General features: G+C 40.3%; 1 protein-coding gene across 1 annotated transcript in view; it reads right to left on the bottom strand.

Annotated features, from left to right (window-relative positions):
- Nucleotides 1-4,217: 4,217 nt before the first annotated feature.
- ctnna1 (catenin (cadherin-associated protein), alpha 1) overlaps nt 4,218-25,753 on the bottom strand; it is an 87,300-nt gene continuing 65,764 nt past the window's right edge. Inside the window, exons 16-19 of the mRNA XM_061928095.2 lie at nt 25,201-25,382; nt 20,467-20,572; nt 7,615-7,749; nt 4,218-5,435 (exon numbers count right to left, since the gene is read on the bottom strand). Coding sequence (XP_061784079.2) covers nt 5,145-5,435; nt 7,615-7,749; nt 20,467-20,572; nt 25,201-25,382 — 714 coding nt within the window. The 3' untranslated portion in view covers nt 4,218-5,144. The remainder of the gene's footprint in view (nt 5,436-7,614; nt 7,750-20,466; nt 20,573-25,200; nt 25,383-25,753) is intronic.

Genomic DNA, 25,753 nt, shown 5'->3' with positions numbered 1-25,753 from the left:
CACACTGATCTAATCTGATGTGCCCAAGCCAGATACCTGATATCTTTTCTTGGATGCTAATTCATTAATGTCGGGGCTCAGGCTTTGAGCTGAGGCAACCTTCATTATCGAACGAAGGTGTTCATCAGTCATTATATCTCGTATTCCACAGGCACTGCTTTTAACGTCCTCTACGAGCTGACGTCACGTCCGCTTTTCATCCTTCTAACAACGTGCACGCCCAGTCACAAGATATGAGCGGCTCCTGTACGCACACACACGTGAATGCAACGCATACTTCATCAACAGCGATACAGTTTACACTGAGAGTGGCCGTATAAGCAACTTTAACATTGTTAGAGATATACGCCACACTGTGAATCCACACCAAACAAGAATGACAAACACATTTTGGGAGAACATCCGCACAGTAACACAACAGAACAAATACCCAGAACCCTTTGCAGCACTAACTCTTCCGGGACGCTACAATATACACCGCCGCTACCACCAAACCCCGCCCCCTCTCCCCCCCCCCCCACACACACCTTGTAGCGTCCCGGAAGAGTTAGTGCTGCAAGGGGTTCTGGGTATTTGTTCTGTTGTGTTTATGTTGTGTTACGGTGCGGATGTTCTCCCGAAATGTGATTGTCATTCTTGTTTGGTGCGGGTTCACAGTGTGGCGCATATTTGTAACAGTGTTAAAGTTGTTTGTACGGCCACCCTCAGTGTAACCTGTATCGCTAGCGTTGCATTCACTTCTGTGTGCGTGCCAAAGCCGCACATATTATGTAACGGAGCCAGCACTCTTTGGACTGGACGAAAAGGGGATGTTACAATTCTCGGGAGAGGCACTGAAATTTGGCAGTCTCCCGGGAGGTTTGGCAAGTATGAGAATTAGTGGTGTACCGCGGCAGCAGCGCTCTCGTGTTAATTTGATATCACCTCAAGGGCCAAGTGAAATTACACGGCGGGACAAATTCGGCCCGCGGGCCAGAGTTTGACACCCATGATCTAAACAGTAACAAAGAAGAAAGTTCACCCTATTTGGCACTTTGCCACCAAAATGATCCCAGACTTATACATTTCTTTTAGTTCCATTTAGATCAATGATGGAGACTAAAATTGATGTGCAACTCTTTTGGCTTGTTTTTAATACAAGCTGTCACTCGTAGGCATGAAGAAACACATCACAGTCTAACGACACAGCAGCTGTTTCGGTCATGTTTCTTTTTTAAAGTGACACATCCACAGACACCGTATCACTTCCCGTGGTTCATAATGCATTGATTCTTCAGTATCGTTTGACCTATCACTAAAAAAGAGCAATACAATAGTGGAGCTTAAAAAAATAAAACAAATAGAATAAAAAAAGATTCACATCCAAATCGCGATTTTTATTTATTTCGATTCTAAATAGATTCCGTATTATTGAAAATATACGGAGCCCCTAAAGGGACATGGGGGATTTTTTTTTTTTTTTTAGATATGTATCTCGTGCGTACGCAAAAGTTTCTTGTGCGCACGAGATGTTTTCCCGTGAGCACAAGAAACAAAAATCCCCCATGTCCCAATAGGGGCTCCGTAAAAATATATATAATTTGTTTAAGAATATTTTTTATATTGAAAACATTTAACTACTATTGATATTCAAATCGATGCTGTTGCTTTTATACATTTTTGGTTTTTCACTTTTTTTAGTATTGTATTGTTTTCTTCTCAAAAATGTATATCCTAAGAATTGTCAAACTGGGAGTTGGGCTCTATTTTATTTTGTTAGATAACAATAAACAATAAAACCTCGGCCTAGTCATACCAAAGACTATACAAATGGGAGCCATTACCTCCCTGCTTGGCACTCGGCATCAAGGGTTGGAATTGGGGGTTAAATCACCAAAAATGATTCCAGGGCGCGGCCACCGCTGCTGCTCACTGCTCCCCTCACCTCCCAGGGGGTGATCAAGGGCAATGGGTCAAATACAGAGGATAATTTCGCCACACCTAGGGTGTGTGACAATCATTGGTACTTTAACGTTTATCATAATATTGCACAAATGTTCAGTTTTTCTTGTAAAACTTTGACTTGCATTGAGCAAAATTACGACTTTTATTATAATACTGCTACAATTCTACGTTTTTCTTGTGAAATGATGACCTTTTTCTTGTGAAATTCTTTCTTACAAAATTGGGAACAATTTCTCAAATTCATTCTGTTTCTGTAATATTGCAATATTTTCTCATAAAATTATTATTTTATGTACATTTTTTTATTTTTAATGCAAAATGGTGACATTTGTAATCTAAAATTCTGACTTATCACAATATTGCCAATTTCTCTGTTGTTCTTGTAAAATAGTGACATTTTAGTTTTAGTAAAATTAGGACTTGTCATATTTTTTCCAAGTAAAATTCCGATTATTATTATTATTATTATAACATTGCCAAAATTTTAAAGTTTTCTTATAAAATGTTGACTTTTGTCGAGTAAAATTACGACTCTTTTCATAAAATTGTCAAAATGTTAAGCTTTGCTTGTAAAATTGTGACTGTTATTGAGTAAGATTCCAACTTCCAACCTACTCAGTGGCCTAGTGGTTAGAGTGTCCGCCCTGAGAGGTTGTGAGTATGCCGAGTCATACCAAAGACTATACAAATGGGAGCCATTACCTCCCTGCTTGGCACTCAGCATCAAGGGTTAGAATTGGGGGTTAAATCACCAAAAATTATTCCCAGGCGCGGCCACTGCTGCTGCTCACTGCTCCCCTCATTTCCCAGGGGGTGATCAAGGGCGATGGGTCAAATGAAGAGAATAATTTTGCCACACCTAGTGTGTGTGTGACAATCATTGGTACTTTAACTTTAATAAAACTAAAAAAAAGGCATTTTAAAGCCAACACTGCATGTAAAAGTCGGACGTCAGCAGCCAAGAAGAGCTTTTGTAACTTATAACCTGTTTTGTAAAGGTTTTATTATAATTTATGTACAAAACAAGATTAAGAGAATTGTGTTGAATCGAATCGTCACCCCAAGAATCGGAATCAAATTGAATCATGAGTTGCCAAAAGATTCCCACTAGGGATGTCTGATAATGGCTTTTTGCCGATATCCAATATTGTCCAACTCTTAATTAGCGATACTGATATCAACCGATATATGCAGTCGTGGAATTAACACATTATGCCTAATTTGGACAACCAGGTATGGTGAAGATAAGGTACTTTAAAAAAAAATAAAAATAAATAAGATTAATTAAAAACATTTTCTTGAATAAAAAAAGTAAAACAATATAAAAACAGTTACATAGAAATGAGTAATTAATGAAAATGATTAAAATTAACTGTTAAAGGTTAGTATACTATTAGTGAACCAGCAGCACGCACAATCATGTGTGCTTACGGACTGTATCCCTTGCAGACTGTATTGATATATATTGATATATAATGTAGGAACCAGAACATTAATAACAGAAAGAAACAACCCTTTTGTGTGAATGAGTGTGAATGGGGGAGTGAGGTTTTTTGGGTTGGTGCACTAATTTTTAAGTGTATCTTGTGTTTTTTATGTTTATTTAATTAAAAAAACAACAAAAAAACGATACCAATAATAAAAAAAACCGATACCGATAATTTCCGATATTACATTTTAAAGCATTTAATTCTCTAATTCCCACCTTTAATATAATCTTCACAGGTGAACTTAACTTGAGGTGATCCCTAAATTGACATGATGTAATGGTTATCATTAGTATGTTTAAGCAGTAAAAACTTAGCTTTGACTTGCAATCGCTCACAAGGAAAGTGGTGACCTACGGCCAGCCTTCTAATAACATTTTTCCCCAGAGGACCTTTATTGTACAATCTCAAATCATGTGGAAGGTGAGACAATATTATGCAATCGGCAAGAGAACGTTCTCTCTCTCTTTACTGCGTTACGCTCGGAGAGTAATCATCAGTGGTGTCTTGCAATCATGAAACACACTCTTTTGTGTGCTGCTGCTGCACCGCATCCTTGAGTGTACTAGGAAAGAGCGCTTGGGGAGGATGCGTTTTATTCAATCGTTTATTTATTGAGATAGAAAGCAGGCACATGATTTCGGAACAGTGTGCGCTAACAGGCTAGCTATCAAGAGCAAAAAAAAAAAAAAAAAAAAAAAAAAAAATCCACAGCAAAGTTGATTACTCATATCATTTCCAAACACAAAAACACAGTGATGGGGAGCAAAAAAAACATGAGCGAAATGGTTGTGCAGCGAAGAAAATGTATTATTTACTTGTCGTCAATACATAAATGCCCGTATGGGATTATTTTACTAGTGTCAAACGGGCACAGAACCAAACAGGACGATTTCCAAAAGCACATCATTCTACTGTTATGTCTAATGACACGTTTAAAGCTTTAATGATGTAGATGGTGGAGTAGTGTTTAAGCATGAGGACAAGGGGAGAAACCCATTTCTTTCTTTCCACACCTGCCTCCAAGACTGGGAGGAGAAAAAAATATAATGATCCCTCCATTTGGACCCAGTCTTCAGTTCTGGAGGTTGGTCTCATTGACAGAAAATAAACGGCACCCGGTTGGACTTCAACTATGCGCCGTTATAGTACACGTATCGTTTCTATGGCCAAAATAAAGGCTGAGTAGTAAAATACAGCATGTGTGGTATAGCCAGATGTGAGCGCATACAAATATATACTAACTTTGGTTTGTCGCAGCTGGTCCAAAACATATTCATATCTCACTTAGCCATACGTGTTTCAAACATCGTTGCAATAAGGCAGTTTGCATAGTCTCTATTTGTAGTGCTGATGTTACTTGGTCATAGTCAGACATCACGGGGGGGGAAAAAAAAACCTCAGCAGAGTATTACAAAGTAGATTAGACAAAAATACAAAAACGATCACATGAATTCATACATATAAATCTAATTTTCTACCATTAACATGACAGAAAAAAGTGGAAAAAATAAAGGAAAAATGCCTGTGCCTGATGCTTCTCTATTTTCCACTGAAGACGGCATCAAGCAAACCAGATCTGATGAACTTGAGATGGATCACTCACTCACTCGTGCACACACACCAGCTATGAAAAGATCTTCAAAAATATGTTAAAAGCTCTTTTAGATAAAATGCAAAGCTTGATCTCTATATAAACAAAAAGAGGAGGATTTAGATGCTATCCATAGCTTTGAACTCGCTCAGAGCCTGCACAGGGTTGACGTGCTTCTTTTGAGAAGATCTCTTGACCCGGTTTGTTTGGCCATCATCCTGCTTCTCCCTCTTCACCAGGGGCTTCTTCTCAGGTGCCTTCATCCTCCACGAAATGGCGGGCATATTGAGAGCCTCCATTCCTTTGTTCTTGTGGTATTTGGTGGAGGCGACGTAGGACGCTTTCACGGTGGACACCACAGTGTTCATCAGATTCTTTGCCGCCTGAATGAGGGACATAGCGCTGTCCAACTGTTCACGTGAGAGAGGGAAAAGAGCAGACAAAATGTTTAGCCTGTGCAAACAAAGGCGTCTTTGTTTGTGTCCAATAATCAACAACCTTTCCACGTTTTGACATATAAACATATGCAGGAATTCAAAAAAAGGTCAGTCTAATTCAACCTCAGCAATTTAAAAGCCTGGAGACGCCGGTGACACTTATGCTAAGTGTTGAAAGCTTGGTCTTCTTAGCCCTGCGGAATAGTGGGGAGGAATTCATTATTTCATGCACCCAGAGCGTGCTATTACAATCAGGTTGACTGGCAAGTGGCTAATTAATGCCTTAACAGGCCTGTAAACAAGGCCCTGATTGGAAAAAGAAAGTAGGCATTTGGGCAATATATGCTTTTTTTAAATCATAAAAAGCCATTATTTGTGTTACCAGGCAATTAACAAATATTTACATTAGAACATTGGTGTCAAACTCAAAATTGGCCCGCCGTGTAATTTCACTTGGCCCTTGAGGCGATATCAAATTAACACTAATGCTGGCCTGCAGATTATATACAGCGGCGGCGCCGCGGTACACCGCATTAACCGCTAATTGTCATACCTGCCATCCCTACCGGGAGACTCCCAGATTTCAGTGCACCTCCCAAAAATCGTCACGTCCCCTTTTCGTCCAGTCCAACGAATGCTGGTCCAGTCATATAATATGTGCGGCTTCTGAACCCACACACAATGCAACGTGAATGCACGTGAATGCAACGCATACTTGATCGTCATTGATACAGGTTACACTGAGGGTGCCAGTATAAAAAACTTTAATACTGTTAGAAATATACGCCACACTGTGAATCCACACCAAACAAGAATGACAAACACATTTTGGGAGAACATCTGCATTGTAACACAACAGAACCAATACCCAGAACCCTTTGCAGCACTAACTCTTGGGGTGTATTTTGTAGCGTCCCGTAAGAGTTAGTGCTGCAAAGGGTTCTGGGTATTTGTTCTGTTGTGTTAAGGTGCGGATGTTCTCCCAAAATGTGTTTGTCATTCTTGTTTGGTGTGGATTCACAGTGTGGCGTATATTTCTAACAATGTTAAAGTTGCTTATACGGGCACCCTTAGTGTAAACTGTATCGCTGTTGATGAAGTGTGCGTTGCATTTACGTGTGTGTGCGCACAGAAGCCGCTCATATCTTGTGACTGGGCGGGCACGTTGTTAGAAGGGATGAAAAGCGGACGTGACGACAGCTCGTAGAGGACGTTAAAGGCAGTGCCTGTAAGGCACGCCCCCAAGACTGTGGAATACGAGATATAATGACTGATGAACACCTTCGTTCGATAATGAAGGTTGCCTCAGCTCAAAGCCTGAGCCCCGACATTAATGAACTAGCATCCAAGAAAAGATGCCAGGTATCTGGCTTGGGCACATCAGATTAGATCAGTGCGTTGCAAACTGAGCAGTTTAAAGTCCTGAATGGTTGGTTTACTCATTATTTTATTTTCAAATTTATTAGCCTGTGGAAAAAGTTAATGTTGATATTTACCTCAGAAGGCTGCAAATAGAAAAGAGGCATTCAATTTTTATTTAAATTGTATTTGATATGCCATTGATATTTTTTTATTATTATTATTATTATGTGAAACTCGATTTTGCATGTCACTATAAAGTTATATAAGCCTTGCTTGTTCAATATTTAATGCAAAACTTGTTTGGGTCCCTATCAAAAAGGTTAATTTGTTCAACCGTGGCCCGCGGCTTTGTTCAGTTTTAAATTTTGGCCCACTCTGTATTTGAGTTTGACACCCCTGCATTAAAACTTCTGTACGGAGAGAACTTCCCAAACGTATTATATAATCTGATCCCAAGCAAGCAGCGCTCCCTATCAACAGTTTTGTTTACAAGTGTGCCGTGACATAACCAGCATTAGAAACTCTCTTTTTAGGATTTAAAACCTCTGCTGTTTTTGCATCTTCTCCCACTCCTTCCCAGGATTCAGTCTCGTTACCTTTGAGACTTCAACGCTGTCAACTTATTCCGTCCCCTTCAGGAGTTGTCAAAACATTTCACCAACTGTTAGGCTTATTTCATACGTCATTTACCACCCCTTTTTCAACTACTCCACTTCTTCTGCCTTGCTTTGAAGAGACTAAATTATAGATGCCTCCCTGGTGTCTGTGATTAAAATGATGGTGAACTTACCCCCGAGACAACCAGCTCTCCTCCCAGATTCTGAACTTCAGCCTTGACTTTGCTACAAATGTTGAGCTGGTGGCAATACAAGGCAATACGCTCCAGGTAGGCGAGCAGGTCCTGCTTACAGGTCGAGTCCGGGCACTGCAAGACACACAGACCTCATGTTAAACGAATCCATTTGTATGTGGAACAATGGGCAGTCGCAGTTTGTGCTTGTGTTTTTGAACAGCTCGTGGCGGCGCAATGAATCAATTTTGTCACTTGAATTATTTGCTGGCACTTCTCAAGCTGGATATTTATGTTATTATTCTACCGACACGGTGATCTCGCACTTTATCAAGATGACTTAGTGACAGCATGACAGAGGTAAGGTAGACACCCACATTAGGAAGGTGCTCAGAGGCAAAATGACAAACACCCACAATGATCATTCTTTTTCTCAGCAGTTAGTCAAACCACACTGAAATGCAAATTATATCACAAGGCAAACAGTACCACAAATTAGAGAGGTGCAAAAAGCATAGTAGCAAGTGGATTTGAATACAAATAATTGTCACTACAGTTTAGTCTGTATTCATGTACCGTTCTGATCAAATTTATCAGAAACCGTGGTTATGCAACTAAATATTAGTTTATGATTCTCAGGAACGTTGAATCTTCAAGCACGACTTAGTTTTTTGTACAGTACATTTTTGAGTTTGTGAAGAAAGACGTCAACGCTGCTATTTTTTGGAACATATTTCTTGACTTTCTGTAAAATATTATCAAATTCAATTACTTCTACCAATTTTCTTGCTTTGAAACAGAATATGCAGTGTCCCCAATGCATTTGCATTAATTAAAATACGATTTATTTGAAGAATTTTAAGGTTGACTTGCCTTTTTAAACACAATGCTATTATTATGAATGTAACATTTTTCGGAGTATAAGTCGCTCTGGAGTATAAGGCGCACCGGCCGAAAATGCATAATAAAGAAGGAAAAAAACATATATAAGTCGCACTGGAACATAAGTCGCATTTTTTGGGGAAATGTATTTGATAAAACCCAACACCAAGAATAGACATTTGAAAGGCAATTTAAAATAAATAAAGAATAGTGAACAACAGGCTGAATAAGTGTACGTTATAAGACGTATAAATCAACTGAGAACGTGCCTGGTATGTTAACGTAACATATTATGGTAAGAGTCATTCAAATAACTATAACATATAGAACATGCTATACGTTTACCAAACAATCTGTCACTCCTAATCGCTAAATCCCATGAAATCTTATACGTCTAGTCTCTTACGTGAATGAGATACATAATATTATTTGATATTTTACGGTAATGTGTTAATAATTTCACACGTAAGTCGCTCCTGAGTATAAGTCGCACCCCCGGCCAAACTATGACAAAAACTGCGACTTATAGTCCGAAAAATACGGTATATGTATATATAAAAAACAATACAAAACAATATGACGAGTAAAATGCTAAAAAAAAGTATTACAGACCACCTCAAAAAACTGAATGGAATTAACCAGCCTTTTTGCTGAATACAATAATATACATGAAAATAATAATGTAGGATATGTAATATAAATATGCCCTGCGATGAGTTGGCGACTTGTCCAGGGTGTACCCCGCCTTCCGCCCGATTGTAGCTGAGATAGGCTCCAGCGCCCCCCGCGACCCCAAAGGGAATAAGCGGTAGAAAATGGATGGATGGATGGATATGTAATATTAACTATGAAAGATAAAACACTGAATATTTAGAACATATGAACGTACTTCTAAATGACCGTCTCGAGATCGATCTTTTACAATAAAGCAAAAATGCATTAAATATGGTGAAACGTGAAAGCAAAAGGACACAGATCCATATATTAATAATCCATATAATACACATTTTCTGCAGAACAGAACTTTGTTGTAGAAATCTGCTACTGTGTCCCTCCTTGACAGTCGTGTCTCAGGCTGGCTGCTGTAAACAAACCCCACCCACTTTGCTCGTCTGCTTGGAGCTGATGGGACGTAGGTTACCGTAATAACCCTTAAATCACTCAAAAGCACAGATTCCAACCATTGGAATACTCTCTATAAAATTTACTGCACATCATATTGGCAGCTCCAGTTTCGATGGTAAAGGTTTAAAAAATTATTTGGAGATGTCCGGTGGGCCGGGTAGAATTAAAGTGCCAGTAGAGTGGAAAAACAAGTTGACTTTATATGCTTAATTGTGTTTCATTGTATCTATTGAACCATATCCAATTGTATTTACAATCCGCAAAGTATGTGAAAATACAGTCGAAACATCACAAAATGCCACAAATTCAGTCAGCCATTTTGAATATTCCGCTCTGAACATCTTTGGTAATTTCCATAGATTAATGTCACTGGAGCAACACTTCTGCACTCTGACCATATTGGCATGCCGAGTCGTTTTATTTGGCCCAACAAAGGTTTGATTCTTAAAGGTAATACATATTCATACTGACCTCTTTTATGCTAACACAATCATTGATGGAATGTACGCAAGGCTACCTCTGGTTGCCATTTGTCAAACGTGTTGATCTCCCCCACTTTACATATCGCGATAAGGGGCTAAATTCCTAATTGATGGTGCTGCTGAAACTCGCTGTGTTTGATTGGCAGCACATAGAGGCAAAACATTTGGGCTCTGCTGATTTAGAGGGATGAAGTCACATACTTCAATTGGGACCTCTAATTTAGCACATTTTATAAAATAATCAAAGGATAATTTCAAATAATCAAAGGATTATTTAGTCATGGGATTATTTAAAAAAATTAAATAATTGAGATCATAAATTTTAGCTTGCTTTTATTATAAAAACGCACAATTATTTTGCCAAAGGAATGAAAGTTCAAAGACAAAATTGAAAGCCCAATATTGTCAGGGCTTATTTTTTTATGGTGGGTTTGTGTACGGTGTGCAATTGCTTGACCTTAAGTGTATATTCTCATGTCCTGCATTATTCAGGGCTTTATAGAGGCCCTGTGACTAGGATTTAAAAGGAGTCTTTTATCATCACTATCTACTACTGATTAATAGAAATATGGGCCAAGTGGAGAGGAAGGATATGTAATAGTTGGCATTCCATTAAGTATAAAAGAAGATGAGGGGAAGGAGAGCTGGAGGGGATGATCATCGTACAGATGAGGACTAATACATAGAGGGTAGGGTGAATAAAATGGGAACAAGAGAAAGGTTAAAAAGAGGAGAAGAACCCAAAAAAAACAAGTACTTTGAGAAAAGATAAGGATGAAGAGTAAGCCAGAGGGTAAACAGTATGGAGGAGTAAACAAGAGGGGGATATCCAACTGAGGAGAAGAGAAACAGGAGGATTCAACTGCAGCTAGCACGAATACTGTGTGTGTATAAAGTTGTATGTGTGCGTGTGTAAAGATGCTCACATACACACTCGCGAAGACCTGCAATGAGGCTGAATGCAGCAGCCATGCTAATGAGGGCTTGAGGAAGAATTCAGACGGCTGAGAGCAGAGCGCTGTGAAAGCATCACTTGTGCTCGTGCTCAGCTGCTGACTTCACTCTGCAAGGCTTCTCTGACTGTGACAAGTGCATACATAAGTTGCGTAGAGAAGCGACACGATCCTCTAAGATTGTTTTGATAATGCAAATACAGCCCTAATGTGATTACCTGTGCACTCTTCACAGGGCGTAGATAGTGGTCTCGTTGCAACTATTTATTGTGCTACATGCCTCGTACATGAATTTGCTTGAGATCATTTCAATTACCATAAGAAACCTTTATTTGATCCTCATGGTAATGAATACAGAATAGACAAAAAACAATATTCCTAACAACTGGTATAGGTAACAATGGCTAATATCCTCCTGAGAACTAGAGTCCCCTGCAGTACACATTTGTTGTAGTCTATTTCTTCTACCAAAACATATTTCAGAAAAATAGCCCTGTTGTGTATGTCCACAAATGCTCAGTGCACAGAACGCTTGTTCTCAGGAGGATATAAGCCAATGTTAGTTATACCAGAGGGATGAGGTATATTTTTCTAAAGCCAAAAGATGAAAGCTATGTGGTCTACTTGATTGCTTAGCATCTACTGAAGGATGACAGAACAGGAAGCTGCACAGTAGAGACTGACACTGAAATATATGTGTAACCCATTAAGCAAGGGATTGTTTGTCAAGAGTTAAGGTAGTGCTGCCTACTGTGCATTTTAGAACTAGCAATAGTACTCTAGAACAAGCTTTCGAAGACTGTGCAAATAAAGACAAATACAACTGCATTTTTCTTGTTGTACAATAAAATGAGAGAGATAACATGCGGTAAGATAAGAGCAGGGTGTTAAACAAAAGGATTCACAGTGGCACGCATTGGCTAATGTCCATGATGTAAATGATGATCAGGAAGGTCAGGTTCAATCATTAGAAATACTAAGCAGTTACACTGAATTCTATTATACGGCGCAGGGAGAGGCAGAGACGTTGACCTTTCAGGACGCTTCACACAGACGAAATGCCAATTTTCAATATTTACTGACAGCAGCATTTTAATGAGTCACTGCCAACAAACTGTTGTCGAGTTCAACTTCGAACACTAAAAGGTGCTTCCTTGATCAGCTTAAAGTCAAATCAACGTAGAGCAAATGCAAACAAAGACTCCGGCTTTCTCCCACCTCTAAAGACAGGCACCTGGGGACAGGCTGATTGGCAACACTAAATTGCTCCTAGTGTGGGAATGTGAGTGAGAATGGCTGTATATCTCTGTTGGCCCTGCGATGAGGTGGTGACTTGTCCTTCCGCTACCCCAAAAGGGACAAGCGGTAGATAATGTAAGGATGGACTTTAGCCTAACCCAAATTTAATGCCTATTCTATGAAGATGTACCTACTTATGTGCAGAAAGCACTGCTTCCTCAGTTTTCCACATTAAAAAAGGACTGCAAGAAAAAAACAATTACATTGAACGCATTATTGGTAATAATGTATCACACTAACAAACAATGGAGGATAACGGGGGACATTTAACTATTGGCAACGATTAGGAGAATGAGGACAATCAAAAAATGACTGGCTTTGATGATGAAAAAATGTCAATGGCGAGTAAAGACAGCAGAGTGGATACCATGCAGTCGAAAAAGGGAATACACATTAGGAAAACAAATTCTGTTAGCAACAGAATCACTCCGGGTTAGTAGCAAGTCTTATATGGCTCCCTAAGACATGTAAAACATTTGCAGATAGTCAACTGTGATATACATAAAAAAAACAAGCGTACAAGGTGTATTTGATTCGATTAAACCTCAATGACGCCACAGGGTTGGTAAGGAGGATAGAAACAATGATATGCCTAACTAAAAAACAAATGACCTCTTAATATCAGTCAAACTTAATTTCAACAGAATGATGATCACCAGATCTTGTATCCACAGGGCATCTACTAAAAGGCTGCTACATAATGGCAGAAGGTCAATTCAATCACGTTGGCACTTGGGAAAACTAATGTTGACATTGAATATGACAAGATGTAGGTATGACAGAAGAAGAGGCAAGAAAAAATGACTAACAGGGCTACATAAGGTCTAATCAAACAACCAATGTGTTATTTTTAACATTTATGCTGCTACTTTCAGGCATACATTTCACTAAACAGCAGCAAGTAGCTACTATTGGGGATGGCGTGGCTCGGGTGATAGAGCAGCCGTGCCGGCAACTTGAGGGTTCCTGGTTTGATCCCCAGCTTCTGCCATCCTAGTCACGTCCGTTGTGTCCTTGAGCAAGACACTTCACCCTTGCTCCTGATGGGTCGTGGTTAGGACCTTGCATGGCAGCTCCCGCCATCAGTGTGTGTGAATGTGTGTGAGTATGGGTGAATGTCGAAATGATGTCAAAGCGCTTTGAGTACCTTGAAGGTAGAAAAGCGCGATACCAGTATGTGGAGGGAGATGTGGCCAGCGCTGCCTGCGGGAGCAAAGGTCACTACCTCTGTCCATGGTGCTGAGGACACAGCACCATCAGACGGGGGCGTGGTAGTGCTGATGGCGAGACACAGCTGGCAGGTGATTCGATTTCACAGGTGGTACGTGTTAACCTAATCATCTGTTGTCTTTAACAGTAAGCGGCCGGGAGCAGGAGGGGAGAGAAAATACTGCTTTCTCCAGCAGAACGTGACTTTTCAGTCACGTTCTGCTGGAGAAAGAGTTGGACATAAATTGATGCACATTAAAAACTTTGTTAAAAACTGCACGCTTGGCTCTTGTGCCGTGTCTACAGTGGAACTGTTAGGAGGCAACTTCCACACAGTATAACCCATTTACCATGAGGTACAATTTATTTTGGGCCCAACAGTTGTGATTTTTTCTACGTGTAAGGTCTACATCACATGTAGTCGTGGTTCTTTGGACCAAATTTTGCATAGATTATGTTTTACAGATCTTTAAACGGCTTTCTGACCATCTCTTCAGAATGCACAGTTTTGTGGGCAGTCTTATTTACATGCCTCCACTTCGACTGCGTCTTCTCCAAGTCAGTCATGTTGTAGTTTTAGCGCTTACATATGGAGTCAAATATAAATTCGAACTATATGCTCCTTTGTATTAGAAATGGCAAAAGTGGAGGATGTATGTGTATTTACGAGCCAGTCTAGCCCACAACAAGAGGATCGAGAAAAATAAGAAACTTATTGACAACATCGTAGGACTACAATGGCAGACTTGCGCAAAGCTTTTACGGTAAAACTTTACTATATATGGAGATATGCGCTGACGTCACCAAAGGGGAAACGTCACAAATGGTGCAAATTCCAAACGGCTCGTTTGGAGAAAGTATGAAAGTTTCCCTCATCGGGTGGCGGGGCTCTCGCTTAGAGATAGGGTGAGAATCTCTGTCATTCCGGAAGAGCTTAAAGTAAAGCCGCTGCTCTTTCACATCGAAAGGACCCAGATGAGGTGGTTCGGGCATCTGGTCAGGATGCCCCCCGGACTCCTCCCTGGGGAGTTGTTTAGGGCACGTCCGACCGGTAGGGGGACACGGGGGAGACTATGTGTGGCTGGCCTGGGAACGCATCGGGATCCCCCGGGAGGAGCTGGACGAAGTGGCTGGGGAGAGGGAAGTCTGTGCTTCTCTGCTTAGGCTGCTGCCCCTGCAACCTGACCTCGAATAAGCGGAAGAACATGGATGGATGGAGACTGCCAAAAAAAAGTTTCCAGACAGCGTTGTCGTCATCATCAAGGCTAACAAAGGGCTAGATGGCCAAGGACAAGATGAGTGAGTGAGTGGCTGAGAAGTTTGTCAAGAGACCAAATAGCTTTTTTCACAAATCTCCGTCCCTATTGATCTACGACTCCATGCGCGAGCATCCCACCGATACTGTCACAACTCAAGTGAAGCAAACTAATTCGGAGCTTGCCATCATTCCAGGTGGATTAACCAAAAAACGCCAACCGCTGGATATTGGTGTCAACAAGTCGTTCAAAGTTCAATTATGAGCTATGTGGGAAGATTGAATGACAGACGGCGAACACAAATTCACCAAGACAGGAAGGCAACACCACTATCTACCAATGGATTGTGGATGCATGGTCTAACGTATCGGTCTCAAATGTCGTCCGAGCTTTCACGAAGGCCGGAATCATCACTGAACAGCTAACAGCAACAGGACTGACTCGGATAACGACGACAGGAATCCGGGCATGCTGGATGTCGAAATCACCCAGCTGTTAAACTCAGGCAGTAAAAATTAAGATTTTAATGGATTTGTTGAAGAGGAATGAATTGAAAAAGTGAGTTATTGTTCTGTATTTTATATGTCACAACCGAATATGTTTAGAGTTATTGTAAATGGGTAACAAAGTTTGCGTGCCTTATATATGAAAATGTATAAAATTGACGCGTTTGTCCACTGCGCGTGTGCTTTATAATCCGGTGCGGCTTTGAGTTCGAAAAATACGGTATATCAGCACGGGTGTGCGTCTTTCAAAACAATCAATTGTACATTGAGAGACTTCCTCAACATGTAAGGTGAGCTGCTCTTAGCTGGAATGAACTTCAATTGGCTAAAAAGATGACTTTTGAACTGCAGAGCTGAGAATTTATGGGCTCACTGGGTGATTTTGCTTTTTCAGTGAAGTAGGTAATTTACAACTGTCTGCTGTTAAGAGTCTAGTGCCGGAGCCAGGATTAGACTCTGTCCAGCAACATAGCCCATGGATCACTACAAATCTCCACTGATTGAATGCAAATTGGAAAAGTACACTATGCATGTCAGTATACATCATTAGCATAAAGCTTGCTAGCGTGCAAACAAACAAACATTATTTCATGTGTTTAAGCTTATATGTTTACATGCATGTGTTTGAGCAGCAAGCCGGCACGAGGCAAATATTTATAGGTTACATAGCGACAAATATATTTGCATTATAAATCTCAATTACGGTACATGGGATTATTTGTTTACCAGCCGGCTTCGGATACATTTCTGAGATGCCCTGCATAGGGTCATAAATACTTAATAAACTGCATTGCAGACCCTTGTACAACACTGACCTATATAGTACAGCTCATATATGCTACATCTCAGTTATTCACATATTTAATTAGTGTATTACACATTTTAATGTTTCTCACAAACACTAAACTTGACCATATTCACCTACACGTCTCCAATCAAGGCGTGCACATGGAGAAATGCAGCGCGACAAAGTCTTGTGAAGGAGAATGAGGGGTGAGATGCTGTGCTATCAATCTGGGACCATCTGCTGATGTTTTATATGTGGAGTAAAATCTCATAGGCCCTCTATGCCAGAAGCACACAGCACAAGTGATTAATATGCCTAGGTTAATGAGCAGTCCCAGCATTGCCTTTGCTCTGCTGTCAGTATGTATGCATCGTGGTGGTGATTCACTTAACTATTGCTACTGGAGTATGCAGACAGCAAAACACGCCATGCCTTTTGCTATTAGCAGGCCTAGGGCATCCCCATGCTTTGTTAGAGAAATGTCCTAAATATATACACTCTGTGAGTAAATAGATGCAGCATCTAAAGTGCCACCTGGCAATTATGCCGCTAATTAAAAGGGCAAAGCACGCTTAATGGATTCATCTCTCAAGAGGGATGCCCCTCTCTTTTCACAAATGCACTGCCCCTTATCTCAACATCTCCACCCATCAATCTCAAACATTTCTACTATGTGGTGTGTTATGGTTTAGCTTCACCTGGTTGCTAGAGATTTCATCCCTTATCAAAGTATAAAGGCTGAATGGACTGTTCAAAAAGCATTGCTAGAGTTCACATAACATACCCTATTATCAAAAATCCAAAACATACAGGCGGGAGTTACTTCGATGTGCACACAAACACCTGCACAGTTGCCCATCTGTTTTCTTCAGGGGATAACAGTTTTCATTAAAGTGAATAAGCATCAGAGGTGGGTAGTAACGCGCTACATTTACTCCGTTACATCTACTTGAGTAACTTTTGGGATAAATTGTACTTCTAAGAGTACCGTATTTTCCGCACCATAAGGCGCCCTGGGTTATAAGCCGCGCCTTCAATGAACGGCATATTTCAAAACTTTGTCCACCTATAAGCCGCCCCGTGTTGTAAGCCGCATCTAACTGCGCTAAAGGAATGTCAAAAAAACAGTCAGATAGGTCAGTCAAACTTTAATAATATATTAAAACCAGCGTGATGTGGGCGCGCATGGAATCGTATATCAACATGGACAGAGCTGCGTGAAAAAAGCCACCCGGCCTCTTCGCGTAAACTTAAACTTACCTTAACCACTCGCTCATCTTTTCTTCATCCATCCCTTCGAGTTAGCTTTTATGATGACGCCGGCTGGAAAGGTCTCTTTTGGCAAGGTCTTCCTTTTGAATATCACCATGGGTGGAAGTTTCTGGCCATTAGCATGGCAAGCTAGAACCACAGTGAAGGATGACTTCTCATTCCCTGTGGTGCGAATATTCACCGTACGTGCTCCCGTTGTATCCACAGTGCGGTTCACAGGAATATCAGTTGCTGTGAAATAGTAATCCGTGTGCGGATGGAGAGATTGCGTCTTTTCATGAACCGGATACCTGTCGCTTAGTAGGAGCCATTTTGTGGTCTTTACAGATGTAAACACACAAAGGAAATGAAACGGTAATATCCGCGCGCTTTTTCTTCTTCTACGCGGGCGGGTGGTTGCTTACAGTAGAAGAAGAAGCGCTTCCTGTTCTATGGGGGCGGGTGCTTACCTTGGCGGTTGCTTGCGTAGAAGAAGAAGCACTTCCTGTTCTACCGGGAAAAAAGATGGCGGCTGTTTACCGAAGTTGCGAGACCGAAACTTGATGAAAATGAATCTTAATATTTATCCATATATAAAGCGCACCGGGTTATAAGGCGCACTGTCAGCTTTTGAGAAAATTTGTGGTTTTTAGGTGCGCCTTATAGTGCGGAAAATACGGTAGTTTTAATGCAACATACTTTTACTTGAGTATATTTATAGAGAAGAAACGCTACTTTTACTCCGCTCCATTTATCTACATTCAGCTCGCTACTGATTTTTATTGATCTGTTAACGCACGCTTTGTTTTTTTTTTTTTGTCAGACAGACCTTCAAAGTAGGATCTATCGCATGCCTGCGTTTCACCAATCACATACAGTCACTGGTGACGTTTGACTCCGTTTCGCCAATCAAATGCAGTCCCTGGTGACGTTTGACTCAGTTTCACCAATCAAACAGAGCCAGGCGTTTACATGACCGCCTGGTCATGTGACCGCCTTTCAGCGGCAAAACAACAAGTTTAAGCTTACATGAACTCAACGTCAAATTTGAGGGAGCACATCACGGTAAGTAACGTTAGTAGATATTTTGGCTGTCACCGTAGGCTGATGTTAGCTTCCCTGCTATGAATCACTGTCAAATGTACATCGTGTGGGGACATTTATTAACGCACTGCAGCCTCATAGAGAGACGCACACACACACACACACACACACACACACACACACACACACACACACACACACACACACACACACACACACACACACACACACACACACACACACACACACACACACACACACACACACACACACACACACACACACACACACACACACACACACACACACACACTAATCAGAAGTATGGTCCCAGGTGCAGCCCACACCTATCAGTTTATGGTTTGCGTAAAGGCTAACTTATTTTCTTTTGTAATCTCTGCCTACTGAGCCTATGGTGCTGTTCAGTTATTGTGGCTCAATTTGCCTTAATTTTTTTATGTTAATGTATTATTATTTAATATATATTATTGTTTTAGTTGCTTAAGAGATATTCCTGGCTCTGAATTTGCTCATTGCTATTTTAATTTTTTTGTGCATTATTTGTTGCCGTCATCATTAAACGAACAGGTTACTCATCAGTTACTCAGTACTTGAGTCATTTTTTCACAACATACTTTTTACTTTTACTCAAGTAAATATTTGGGTGACTACTCCCTACTTTTACTTGAGTAATAAATCTCTAAAGTAACAGTACTCTTACTTGAGTACAATTTCTGGCTACTCTACCCACCTCTGTTAAGCATTTTCAAATTGTCAGAGAGGCAGAACAAGTGCTTGCAAAACACAACTCTTCTCTATACGGACGATTCAAATGCAATAGGGTCAGACGCATGTTAAGTAGATATTACAATAGATGTGGACCAACAATATTAGAGATTATATTTGACAGTATGTAATATTATCAGGACTGTCCTTATGTCGGATTCTGTGGAAGACCGCTGCTAAAATATAAATGCATGTTTATAATAAGCATTGGTAGGATTGAAACATGACATCATGTAGCAATGGAGACAAATATTCTTGCTATACTTTTACATATAATGCTTCCAAACTAGCTAAAACTGTATAATAAGTAGATTATTTTTTTGCCAAGTTTGTATGAGGAATGTGCCTCTCAAATGTTGTTCCCTTTATGAAACAACACAAAGAAAGATTGCTTAAATATTTTAAATTGGTCTGGTTTACATTCTATATTTGTTGTAATGTTTGCTTTCCTAAAATCGCTGCTAATTTTCCCTGTTGAAATTAATTAAATTCATATGAAGTTATCAAACATTTCCAAATGGCCAACCCCATTTGGTATACATGATCCGGAACTTGAACCATCAGAATCTAAAAATAGAGCCTCTATACTGTGATTTATTTGTTGTGAAAACTGAAATACAGTGGCAGCCTGTTCACACCGCCCACATACTTCCTAAGTGCCTATATGTTCTTGATAAACAGTGGAAGTGTGTACCCACTCAAGCAAAGTCTTGTAGAAAACATTAAAACTGTGGTGTAAAAATACAATTATATTGCAGACAAACTGATTGAGTCTCTGCTGAAGACAAGGCAAGTGAATAAGTTGGGGGACAAATCATGCAAAGTGTCTCCGTGAGGAGTCGTACAGTGCAAGTATTTAAGTGAAATATGATGCCATGGATAATTGAATGTGTGCTTCCCCTATGTCGAGGGCCATCGTCCCATGAGTAAGGAATATATGTTGAGAGATGATGGAACAGGGAGTTGGGGAGTAAGAGCAAAAAGCCCAGGAAAAGGAAATGTGCACATCAAAGAGAAATTGGTTAAGATTAGTAAGGATGTGTGATATATAACAAATCATGGCAGCTGTTAACATCTGTGTGAACTTTTTACAAAAGGTTAATGCAAATGGTGAAAAGAAGGGCAACAATTAATTCAATGAATCAGGGTGTGAATGTTTGTCTCGTAAGCTACAGCGTCAGTCCCATATTCCAGCAATTGAAATCAAATATTGACCCGATGAGTTTAAATGTACATGAAAACCTTCGGATTCAGGGGTTAATAGCAACTTACATTGTCGGCAATGGTGCGACCCAACTTGTCCATTCTTGATCCTGCCTCTGCAATTTTCTTGGCAGCACTGATGACATCAGATGTATTCTTCAATGGTCCTTTCCCCCTGGGGAGAAAATTGGGGAAGAACTACCGGTATTAGTTTTGTTCTATTGCAAAGTCGGTCGGCCACCTGTACATGAGAGCACTTTTTGAAATAACAGGTTGTTTGGAAGGCTGCTACAAAAAGACTTGTGATGCCACAGGATGTTTATTCTATGTCATAGTACAAGCGCCACTTCTAAAAGCCTCAGTTCATGTTTGTAAGTAGGTGAATCAGTAAATCAACTTTTAAAAAGTTCTGCTATTTGAATACTGCTATAAGGTGATTACTATCAACTGAACAACTTAATAAAAAAAAAAGCTTCTTCTTGAAATCACTCAGAAATGCATTTGGTATTGTCCGATGGGACAATACCAAATGTGCATATGCTTTTACCGAGTTTGTTCTTGCAAGCTTTGAGGTGCACCTCATTCGTTAATTATTAATCTGAACGCAGGAGATTCAGCAGTGAAATCAGCTAAATAAAAAGACAATGTCACTTGAATAGAAGAACAGGCATTGGCTGCAGGCATCATTATTTTAGAAAGCATAATTATTGAATGAAGGAATTGAATGAGAAAAAAAATGCTGGTAAATTTAGATTGGTTCAGTGTTAACCCACTAACAAAGACCAACAAAAGAGCTTTTTACATATCTTCATCTTTCACAACAATTATTTTCTCTACGAATAGGCAGACCTTACAAAGGTGAACCGCAACATTGTCATCTAATTTACCGGAGCCATTTGCTATTTTTCTCCAGGGCCCACAAGGGATTTAGAGGCACAGTTGGCAAGAGACACAAACTGAAGTCAATGCAACTCTCGCAAGGATAAAAAAAACAAAAAACATCTAACCCAGGACAGATGGAATTTTGTGTTCTGCTCACATGTTGTCATAGCTACCCTTCAATATGGGTCCCTCTGATGCACTGTCATAAAACAAGTCAGGGTCCTAGTGAAAGAGTCAACATGCCACAGCACTTAATGGCATTTGTCAAGGGATGAGTCAGTTGCAGGAGGTATAGCTGCAAGATTTTAGAGGGCTGCTGTGTAAAAACAAACAGATATAGATATTTATTTTTATACAGTACATAAATGTGTCGAAATTAATGTGTGCATAATATCAGCTCTGTTTAGAGTACAACAATGGAGGCGCAGAAATACGTGAAAACTACACCACAAATAATGCCTCAGTTGAAATAGCAACTCTATTGTGAAGATTTCCAGCCTCCGTGGAAATGTAAACCTCTTGAAAAAGTAGACATACAATGCAACCGGAAAATATTCACAGGGCTTCACTTTTTCCATAATTTGTTATGTTGCAGCCTTATTACAAAATGGAATAAATTAATTTTCGTCCTCAAAATTCTACACACAATACCCCATAATGACAATGTGAAAGCAGCAGCGCAAAGCAAGTGTGAATGTCATGCTCGCTGCAGCTCGCTTTTCGTCGCACACATCGAGGGACAGAAGTAGAGTCTCTAAACAGGAGTACATTCTATAATAACACCAGGAAAATATGCTAGTTTTGTTGCCAGTCGTTTTTAATTTAAAAAAGTCTCTAGACCAGGGATATTCAACTAATTTGTCTTGGAAGCCACATTTACAGAAAGCTAAGGACCGGGGAGGCTGGACTTCAAACTTTGTATATTTCTGAGAACCAGCGTCTTGTGCAGAAGAGTTACAGGAGTGCTCTGTAACTCTGCAAAAACGCCAGTCAAAGATTATCTCTATGACAGCACTCTAGTGTTTTTAGGAACCTGCTGTTTTTTTAAACTAAACTCACGGACCACCAGTTATATAGCCCGAATGATGAAATAGAGAGGACCTAAAATGGAACCTTGAGGAACACTACTAGTATAACTAAAAAAGTCGAACAAATGACTACTGACTGCATCTGAACTAAACAAGCTACAGCAACACCTGTGTTACATAAATCACAATACGGGAAAAAATTGTAACTGCCAAAAAAATAGAGGACTTTGAGCGCTTCTGTTAAGTTTGGACCCCAATGTTCTGTTTGGTTGCAAGGTTAAAATGTCAATAAAAACATTCACAAATGTGTTTACAGTGGTCCAAGTTCCTCTATACAACAGGAGTACGCTAGTGTTTTTAGGAATTTGCTGCCGCTGAAAAAAGTTTTGAACTGACCTTGGGGCCTCCAGTTGAATAGCCCTGCCCTTGACACTTGAGAATTCTCAACCAAGTACATTGTACAATAAGCAGCAACAATTGACATATAGCAAAATGATGTAATATAAAAATATGGTAATACCGGTACTAATCAATAACAAATTTGATTTTAAATGTATGTATATATACTTTAGGCAATTTTAAAGAAAATTATATCATCATAGCTAATTATGCCCATCATATGATGACATCATGGTAACCACCATAAGTATAGGATTGGCAAACTAGGGGAAAGCCTGTAGCTTGAAAGGTGCTGCAAAGAGGAATGGGCAAAACTGCCCAAAAATAGGCGTGCCAAGCTTGTGGCATCGTATTCAAAAAGACTTGAGTCTGTAATTGCTGCCAAAGGTGCATCAACAACATAATGAGCAAAGGCTGTGAATACTTATTTACCGTATTTTCCGCACCATAAGGCGCCCTGGGTTAAAAGCCGCGCCTTCAATGAACGGCATATTTCAAAACTTTGTCCACCTATAAGCCGCCCGGTGTTGTAAGCCGCATCTAACTGCGCTAAAGGAATGTCAAAAAAACAGTCAGATAGGTCAGTCAAACTTTAATAATATATTAAAAACCAGCGTTCTAACAACTCTGTTCACTCCCAAAATGTACGTACGCAAATGTGCAATCACAAACATAGTAAAATTCAAAATAGTGCAGAGCAATAGCAACATAATGTTGCTCGAACGTTAATGTCACAACACACAAAATAAACATAACGCTCACTTTCTGAAGTTATTCTTCATTCATAAATCCCTCGAATTATTCTCCTTCGTTGTCCGAATTGAAAAGTTGGGCGAATGTCGTCCGGCGCTGCCTCCCTGTCTTAGTGAAGGTGTGTTCGCCTTCGGCCATCCATTGTTCCCACGCAGTTAGCAGTCTAGCTTCGAATGCCCTGTTGACACCAATATCTAGCGGCTGGAGGTCTTTTGTCAATCCACCCGGAATGACGGCGAGTATTGAATTAAGCGCGTAAGCGTGTCTCTTAATGTGATGTTATGAGCTAGCAAATATAACAACTACACTACCCAGCATGCAACGATAGTGACGAGCATGCGCGGTAGTCCTGAGAAGCGTTGTATGCTGGCAGTTAGAATGTGGTTATGAGCACGCTGTGAGTAAACGTTGAGAACTCAGTTAACACGCCTCGTCTGCATTATTTATAATTAGACAGACAACACACTTAATAGGAGCCATTTTGGGGTCTTTACATAAACACACAAATGGAAATGAAACGTCACATATCCCAGCATGCACCGCGTGCTTCTTCTTCCGGGGCGGGTGGTTGCTTACAGTAGAAGAAGCGCTTCCTGTTCTATGGGGGCGGGTGCTTACCTTGGCGGTTGCTTGCGTAGAAGAAGAAGCGCTTCCTGTTCTACCGGGAAAAAAGATGGCGGCTGTTTACCGAAGTTGCGAGATCGAAACTTTATGAAAATGAATCGTAATATTAATCCATATATAAAGCGCACCGGGTTAAAAGCCGCACTGTCAGCTTTTGAGTAAATTTGTGGTTTTTAGGTGCGGCTAATAGTGCGGAAAATACGGTACATGTGATTTTTTTTTCATAAATTTGCAAAAACACCTTTTAATATTGTCACTATGGGGTATTGCGTGTAGAATCTTGAGGATACAAATGAATTAATTCCATTTTGGAATAAGGCCGTAACATAACAAAATGTGGAAAAAAAAAAAGTGGGACACAACGGTCAGATTTTAAGCCACACAGGACCGAGCCATCCAACAGGTACCTGGTGCTCTACATCAGGTGGCGCCCAAATATATTGCATGTCTCAAAGCCACAAATGCTTTATTCATAAGGGCCAACAGACAGCCATAAGCAATGCAGGAAGTCAACAAGATTCACTCTCACTCTACAGATTTGCCAGGAGAGAGGTCGAGATCAATTACCTCACTGAACATTAACCTTGGTAAGGCATTGTGCAAGTCCAAGGTTGAAGGGGTGATAATTTGGGCGAAGGTGGAATTAGCTCGCAACTGACCTTCTGTATGCTGCTATACCATGCAGTCGTGAGGTAATAATATGAACATATATATTCATCCAGGCGATCGTTCATGTGTCCCCATCTGCTAGGTGATTCGAATTTAGCTTTGTTCTCTCAATATGGGACTTTGTTGATTTTCCGAGTACACCTGGGGTTATGTTTCACTTGTGTTCGTATGCAGGAAATGTCCCTGTTCGATTAAAAATCTATCTTAATATACTTAAGTCAGACAGACAATTTTGGGTTAATTGTCATGTGTGTTTTGGTCTTTCATGTTCTGTGAACCCTGTCTATAGATGAAACTTTAAGTTTTATTTTATCAGCAAAAGTATGACACCAATTAAAATAATTTGTCAATTTCTAAAACATAAGGTCATAGGAGATTAAGTATTACGCTACTATAGATGCACAAAACATGTATAATTTGTGAATTGAAAGATTTGAGTAAAAGTCACCTGGTGAAGTCGGTCATCTCCATCATGATCATACACATCTGCTTGGCCAAAACAATGATGTCATTGCCGCTGTCGTCCCACTTGGATACCTCAGCATCCAGCTTGCTCTTCTCCTCCTGGAAGCTGGCGACTTGTTCTGCAATCTTTGCCTTCTGCTCTTGTGGCAACTGAGCCATGATAGCCTAAAGCGAGAAAAAGCAGAAGCATTAAGGCACACTGTTGCTGTACTTACACTACTCAGTGGCCTAGTGGTTAGAGTGTCCGCCCTGAGATGGGTAGGTTGTGAGTTCAAAACCCCGGCCGAGTCATACCAAAGACTATAAAAATGGGACCCATTACCTCCCTGCTTGGCACTCAGCATCAAGGGTTGGAATTGGGGGTTAAATCACCAGAAATGATTCCCGGGCGCGGTACCGCTGCTGCCCACTGCTCCCCTCACCTCCCAGGGGGTGAACAAGGGGATGGGTCAAATGCAGAGGACAAATTTCACCACACCTAGTGTGTGTGTGACAATCATTGGTACTTTAACTTATCTTTACTCACTATGTATGGG

Source organism: Nerophis lumbriciformis, linkage group LG35 (genome assembly GCF_033978685.3).
Source record: "Nerophis lumbriciformis linkage group LG35, RoL_Nlum_v2.1, whole genome shotgun sequence".
Taxonomy (NCBI): domain Eukaryota; kingdom Metazoa; phylum Chordata; class Actinopteri; order Syngnathiformes; family Syngnathidae; genus Nerophis; species Nerophis lumbriciformis.
The sequence above is the reverse complement of the archived record's forward strand: the minus strand, read 5'-3'. Positions and strand labels throughout refer to the sequence as shown.